Below are 7,685 nucleotides of genomic sequence, written 5' to 3'. Positions count from 1 at the left end.
GAGTTGTACCGTGAATTACGGGGCAGGTCCTCTTTGCTGAGGTTTATTTATGGCAGGACAGTAATAACTGGTTGACCATTGTGGCGATCAGAACATATGGAGGAACCCAGTTCTGGTGATCGGTTCCCAGTTCTGAGCCATTTATGATGAGATCTAAGAAACCTGAAGGTATAGTTTGTGTCCAGAACAGAAGATCTGGTGCCAACTCTAGGTAAAGACATTGCTAGGAGCAATATTGAAATATGTGAAGCACAGTTGTCCTAAGTAAAGGTCACCAGATTGTCCTCTCTGTTTTCTGCAGGTATGGGGGTCTGATGATGACTACAAAGAAGAGGTCATCCAGGATCACCACTCTGTGTCCTCATCGGGTAAGAGGAGACTTGGGAGAGTCCCACCTAGATCCCCCATCATCTGATAAACCCATAGAAACAATGTATTCAGTCAGTGTGTGTGTGTTTCCTACAGATGGATCCAGTAACGTAGTTTCACGAGGGGAATCTCCCAATCCTCATTTTTCCCGGGACTGTATAGACGTTCGTCACGGCGTCACACGGTTTTATCAGGTGGGCACTCTACTTCCTCTGAATCCTACACGATGTTCTCCTATCCATTGGTACAATCATGCTTATGAATTAAAGAGCAGCTTCAGGCTCCCCCCCCCCCCCCCCAAGAAAAAAAATAGTCAGCAGCTACAAATACTGTAAAATACTTGAAAGAGTTCTCTCAGAATAAGTGTTTTAGGACATATTGGTGCACTTGTGGCTTCAAACATTGAAAGTCATATTCTTCAAACCAGCTTGCTTAAAAATAAAAGACAGTTTATTCCAAAGACATGAAATCTAAAAAACTGCTAAAAAGGAGAATTCCAAAAACTTGTTACTAGTGGATAAATTGTCCGGTTACTAGAATCGCAACTCTTCCTCTCATACATCCAAGACAACCGCTGGAAAGTCTACTTGGCTCTATTGAAGATGTAGCGGACAATCCTGGGGTTAATGAGAATGGACTGTAGCCAACTGCCGTGCTACCCACTGCAGACTTGCAAGGAGCCTGTACACGGGATAGCTTGTGGTGTCAGAGGCCGCCTGACCATGGATGAGAGCTGCTCGGCTTCACAGCGCGACCAGTGTCACACGGCTGAGGAGAAATCTCCGCCTCATGCTGGAAGAGGGATGGAGGTCCAGGAAGCCGATCCACTTGGCAGCCGTCACGGGCAGCGCTGCGGCTCAGGGCTGTATGTTGTGGAGGAGAGAGACTCGTCACAGATTCCTGTAAGGCGGTCACAAGACGCGTTTCGCTCCATAGAGCCTTGTCAAACCAGGCCTAGTGATGGCTGCCAAGTAAATCGGCTTCCTGGACCTCCATCCGTCTTTGCGCTCAGCCAGTCCAGGGTGAGGCGGACATGTCTTCTCAGCCGTGTGACACTGGTTGCGCTGTGAAGCCAAGCAGTTCTCATCCATGGTCAGGCGGCCTCTGACACCACGAGCTATCCCGTGTAAGGGCTCCTTGCAAGTCTGCAGCGGGTAGCATGGCAGTTGGCTACAGTCCATTCTTATTAACCCGAGGATTGTCTGCTACATCTTCAATAGAGGCAAGTAGACTTTCCAGTGGTTGTCCTTGATGTACGAGAGGAAGACTTGTGATTCTAATAACCTGTAAATTTTTTCCACTAGTACCAAGTTTTTGTAATTCTCCTTTTTATCAATTTTTTATATTTCATGCCTTTGAAATAAACTATTTTCTGTTTTTAACCACTTCCCGCAAACCGACGTACCTGTACGTCGGCTTGCAGAAGTGGTTGTATCGGGATGAAGCCTGCAGCTGCAAGCATCAACCCGGTACTGTTTTTTAGAGCCGGCGGTCGGCTTTCAGGAGATAACAGCTGATGCGGCTCCAGTAGCCGCTCGGCCATTATCCCAGCGAGTGGGAGGGGTCATTCCTCCCCTCCTGCCGCCTTCCGCGGCTCTGCCCCCGTCTCCCGTTCAACCGGGAGACCCGAGCAACCAGCCGCCTCGTCCCGAATGGTTGGAGTCCCAAACCAAGCCGGATTCGGCTTTGATTGGGTCTCCGATGTAGTGACCTGGAAGCGACCTCACAACTTCCCTTCCGGTTTACTTGGTTAACGGCGCTAAAGGCCCGGTTGTCAGGCGGTTAAAACTGTTCTCCTTCACATGATATGTGATCGTAAAAGTCTCCCATACCGAAGACCCCGAGTCTTCTCATCTGTGTTAACGAATTCTTTTTGTTTCCTGAAATCCACAGGACGAGCACGTGGGCGATTTTAAGATTTTTGTCAAACAAGAAAAGAAAGAGGAGCATGGGGCGGATGACGAAGTCATTCACGTGACCATCAAAGAGGAAGAGTATCCAGCGGATATTGGCATAGGTGAGCAGTAAACTAGAAATGTTCCTAATCGTTCCCTCTCTGGAACTTCTGCCTACTTTTGTCTGCTAAAATTCTGCAAACAGTTCTTGGGCCTTCAGTTGAGCCTTTTGTGGTGGTGCTATTTTATGGATATTGTTTAGTAGAACGACATAGACAATGTGGGCTATGTGGGACTTTAAATGAGACACCGGCAGGTATGCCCAGCGTCTCCATCCCTGTATCGGAAAAAACAAATTGAAAAGGATTAAAAGAGGTGCATGGAAGCCAGCCAGCCCCCAGTCTGATGTACTCACCCTCCAGTCTGCCACCAACCAAGTAGACTTGTTTAGTAGAACTGTCCCTGTCCCTTGTGTGTGTTGGGTCTTCATAGAAGATGTGGTCCACATATATGGAAGCTCCGAGACTTGCCCTTTTACCTATCTTGTGGTTTCACATTTTGGTGAGACTGTTTATTGGATGTGATAACGTTTTGTATCTTTGTAAGACTTGCCCAACATTATCTGTACAAATGGTCAGAGGGTATAGCTGGTTAGTGTAGCTTCAACTATAGCAGGCCCTGTTCCCTTAAGGCAAAAGGCAAGCAGCCCTATCAGTTGTTTGCTCTCAGGACTTGCTACATGATGCTCCACTCTCTAGCCAGGAAGCTGAGGCTGAGCAAGGGAGGAACAAGGCTACCTGTGGTTCCAGAAGATACAGGTGTCCTGAGAGAGAGTCGGGACATGTGCCGAGCAAGAGCAGAACAAGTCTACCTGTGATTCCAGAAGATACAGGTGTCCTGAGAGAGAGTCGGGACATGTGCCGAGCAAGAGCAGAACAAGTCTACCTGTGATTCCAGAAGATACAGGTGTCCTGAGAGCGAGTCTGGACGTGTGCTGAGCAAGAGCAGAACAAGTCTACCTGTAATTCCAGAAGATACAGGTGTCCTGAGAGAGAGTCGGGACATGTGTGCCTCATCTGGAGAGTAATAAAAGTAAAGTAGCAAGAGGTCAGTCCAGGCAGAAATGGGGTGATCCAACAGCCAAGGGTTCGGTCCAGGCAGCAGACATGCGTGGTCAGTAAACAGGCAAGGGTCAATCCAGAGGGCAGGCAAGAGACTGGGTCAGTGAACAAGTAATGGTAAGTCCAGGCTGCAAACAAAAGAGGTGGTTTGTCAATGGGTAAAGGTTGGTCCAGGAGGTAGGCAAGGCACGTGGTCAGTGAACAAGCAAAAGATGTGGTTTGTCAATGGGTAAAGGTTGGTCTAGGCAGCAGGCAAGGGACATGGTCAGTCCAGGCAGCAAGCAAAAGACATGGTTTGTCAATAGGTAAAGGTTGGTCTAGGCGGCAGGAAAGGGACGTGGTCAGTCCAGGCAGCAAGCAAAAGACTTGGTTTGTCAATGGGTAAAGGTTGGTCCAGGAGGTAGGCAAGGCACGTAGTCAGTGAACAAGCAAAAGATGTGGTTTGTCAATGGGTAAAGGTTGGTCTAGGCAGCAGGCAAGGGACATGGTCAGTCCAGGCAGCAAGCAAAAGACATGGTTTGTCAATAGGTAAAGGTTGGTCTAGGCGGCAGGAAAGGGACGTGGTCAGTCCAGGCAGCAAGCAAAAGACTTGGTTTGTCAATGGGTAAAGGTTGGTCCAGGCGGTAGGCAAGGCACGTAGTCAGTGAACAAGCAAAAGATGTGGTTTGTCAATGGGTAAAGGTTGGTCTAGGCAGCAGGAAAGGGACGTGGTCAGTCCAGGCAGCAAGCAAAAGACTTGGTTTGTCAATGGGTAAAGGTTGGTCCAGGCAGAAGGCAAGGGACGTGGTCAGTCCAGGCAGCAAGCAAAAGACGTGGTTTGTCAGTGAGCAAATGTCAGATAAAAGGCAGGTCAGGCTCGAGATACAATAATGGCAGCTAGAGGAGCACATGGAGAAACCTATGACAAGTGAAGGTGAATTGGGTGCCAGCAGACAAAAGGCCAATGAAAGCCAAGAAGGGAGGAGAATGCTACAGGTGTCACTAAGTTGTAGAACACTGAGTGTCAGGATTGCAGACACGGTCATGTTGGCAGGAAACGGAAAGCGAGGGCTCCCAAGACCCATAGGAAGCCAGAAGGTTGAGTCCAAGGTGTGTCCATGTTGCCTGCACAACAGGACGCTGAACAGTGTAGCCACTTGGGTCAGGAGAAATGCCAGGAGGCAGGCCAATCTACATGGGACCAAATTTAAGTGTTTACAGTGGCAACATGGGTTTTAGCATTTCTCGCAGAGCTGTGTTGCCTACAAGCCAGTAGAAAATGGCAATGGCCACAGGCCTTTCCCAGGTAAAACAGATTGGCTTTACAAGGTCATCAATAGTTACATTGCTACTTGTGTGGTGAGAAGGTGTTGGTTTTTTTTTTTTTATTATCACTTGAAGGACCTCTTGAGTATCATTTTAAATGTTTTGGTGGTGGAACTTGAACCTCAATAGAGAACAACCCAAATATCAATGACACAATGTCATGGAGTCTATATTAATTGGTTTGTGTGAAAGCTATAGCGTCTACAAATTATGGTATATATATTTGAAAACTGATCAGTCCTGCTATACTGTTGTGCTCCTCTCATTTCTTGAGGCCTTAAAAAAAAAAAAGTTAAATGGAAAAAAAAAAGTTAAAGAAAAAAAAAAAGTTAAAGAAAAAAAAAAAGTTATTCAATTGTCACCAGTCAAGTGTCCCTGATCACCACCATACCAGTCATATGATGACCCTGTACTGCACTGGTAACCGTATGTAAAAAAAGTTGTGAAATGTATTAAATTTCTTCATTCAGGAAAAAATTGTGACAAAAAAAATAAACTTTAGGTAACTCGCCATGTCTCTTACTAAATACCTTTTGGCTGTCTTCTTTCCAAAAAGGGGTCTTTAGAGGATTAATTCTACTGTCCTAGAATTTTTCAACTTTTTTTCCTTTTTTAAAAAAAAAAAAACTTTCTTTTCATTTTTTTCTTTTTTAATTTATAACTTTTTATTTATTTATTTTTTTCATTCGTGGTTTTTATTTATTTTTTTTAACTTTTTAATTTTTCAACTTTTTTTACTTTTTAGTTTTTTTTTTTCTTCTTTTTAACATTCATTTAATTTTTTTTTTAATCAACGTGGTTTCAATTTTTTAATTTGTTTTTTTTTGTTTTTTTATTTTTTTTTTTCCATTTTAAGATTTTTTTTTAATTTTTATATTTTTTTTAACTTTTTTCATTTTTGAACTTCTTTTTTTTTTTTTCATTTTTTTTTTCTTAAACTTTTTTTTAATTTTCTTTCAATTTAAAAAAAAGTTTAAATGGAAAAAAAATGAAGAAAAAAATAACTTTTTTTTTTTTTTTTTTTCATTTTAATTTCTTTTCATCTTAACGTTAATTTTAATATTTTTTTTTTTTTTTTTTCATTTAACGTGGTTTCATTTTTTAACTTTGTTAAAAAATGAAGAAAAAAACTTTCAGAGTAGCGCAGATCACTGTAACAGCAATGTTTCAACTTTTATGAATGTGTAACATTCATGACAGCTGTGATCATACAGCTAATCACGTGGTACAGGGTGCTGTGATTGGCCTAGGTACCACGTGACAGCTGAGGGCCAATCACAGCCTAAGAAACACAGCTTTGTTGACACTGATCATGTGATCGCATATTACATGAGTACCGAGATCCGCATTTCACGCACCCCCCTGAACCAGGGCCGGCAAAATGACATTCACATGACTTTGCCTGCAGGTGCCGCCCAACTGCAGTATATGTATTACGGCTGGTCGGCAAGTGGTTCTCTTACTATATTTAGTTCGGACTACCCAGGCATGTTTTGATGGCCTTTTGGACCATCTGACCAATGTTGTCTGATGAAGTTAAATGTAAACGATCCCTCAGGTTGAACTGACCCTATACATTTTTTTGTATTCTGCATCCACTAGATGGTCGCCGTATCCGTCGGACCTCGGAGGGTTGTCTGATCTTATCTTGTGACATGGAGAACGACGTGGTGCAGGATTCTCCGGAAGAAGAAGAGGAGGAGGAGGAGGAGGAGGAAGAGGAAGAAAACCCGGTCACTATAGATGTACAACCAGAGGACTGCACAGAGAAAGCCCTTGATCTATCCAACACCGGGGGATCCTCTCCTGAAATCATTACGCATACAGTGGGAAACATAGTCCTCAATCCTAATTTTGACGGGTTTTACATCCAAAAGCCTAAAACCAGGCAGAAGAGGACGCCCAAGCCCCAGCCCCAACCCAAAGTCCGCCGACGGAAGACCCCTGTGGACGAGAAGCGATTCCAGTGCTGCGAGTGCGGCAAGTTCTTCCCGCACAAATCCTATTTGATCAAGCACGAGCGTTCTCACACGGGTGAGAAGCCCTTCATCTGTTCCGAGTGCGGCAAATGCTTTACGGACAACTCCGGCCTGATGAAGCACGTCAGAATCCATTTGACCGAAAGGCCTTACCAGTGCTGCTCATGCGGGAAGGGCTTCACGTACAAGGCCGACCTCATTAAACACGAGAGGATCCACACCGGAGAGAAACCATTCCCGTGCTCCAAGTGCGGCAAATGCTTCACAGACAAATCGGGCCGCGCCAAGCACGAGAGAATCCACTCCGGGGAGAAGCCCTTTCCCTGCCCCATTTGCGGCAAGTGCTTCTCCCGGAAGTCGCACATGGCCAAGCATCAGATCATCCACACAGGCGAAAAGCCGTTCTTGTGCCAGGAGTGCGGGCGGTGCTTCGGGCGCAAGTCCCACCTCACTAACCACCAGATCCTTCACCGGGGGGAGAAGCCGTACATGTGCCCCGAATGCGGCAAGTGTTTCGCCCAGAGGCCGGGCCTCATCATCCACCGCAAAATTCACAAGCCAAAGGTCCCCCCCGTTAGTGTTAGTTGAGGCCAAGGACAGTGGGGGGGAGGGGGGGGATTGCGCTTTTAGTGATACCGAGCGGTAGAACACGTAGACATCATGCTCCGTACGAACGCAATATCAACATTTATCAACCTTCACATCAACAATAGCCGACCGGCGCTGCCATAATCAGTCCGAAAAAAAAAAAAAACAATCACCCATTCGCAAGACTCGTGCGTAGTTATACTGTATAGGCCTTCAGCATCCTTTTTTTCTAATAATCGCAAAGAACAATGCCAATCGAATCCAACTTTTTTTTTTTTTTTGGGAATTTTCAGCTTCTTCTTTTTTGGAATAGGCACATATATAATTATTCACAAAATTTGGTTGATTTGACCAGAATCTTTTCAAGTGCAATTTAATTTTTTTTTAATTGTTTAAATTTAAAGATAATGGACGTGAGTTATAATTTC

At 44.9% G+C, this 7,685-nt stretch overlaps 1 protein-coding gene across 1 annotated transcript in view; it reads left to right on the top strand.

The window, feature by feature from the left end:
• The window catches only part of LOC309564399 (uncharacterized protein), a 252,084-nt gene extending 244,605 nt beyond the window's left edge, over positions 1-7,479 (top strand). Inside the window, exons 21-24 of the mRNA XM_082269027.1 lie at positions 302-368; positions 466-563; positions 2,263-2,386; positions 6,293-7,479. Coding sequence (XP_082125153.1) covers positions 302-368; positions 466-563; positions 2,263-2,386; positions 6,293-7,257 — 1,254 coding nt within the window. The 3' untranslated portion in view covers positions 7,258-7,479. The remainder of the gene's footprint in view (positions 1-301; positions 369-465; positions 564-2,262; positions 2,387-6,292) is intronic.
• Positions 7,480-7,685: the final 206 nt, after the last annotated feature.

The sequence above is a fragment of the Pelophylax lessonae genome (assembly GCF_965119305.1).
Source record: "Pelophylax lessonae genome assembly, chromosome: 9".
Lineage (NCBI taxonomy): Eukaryota > Metazoa > Chordata > Amphibia > Anura > Ranidae > Pelophylax > Pelophylax lessonae.
Note: the sequence above shows the minus strand (reverse complement) of the source record. Positions and strands in the feature narration are given on the sequence as shown.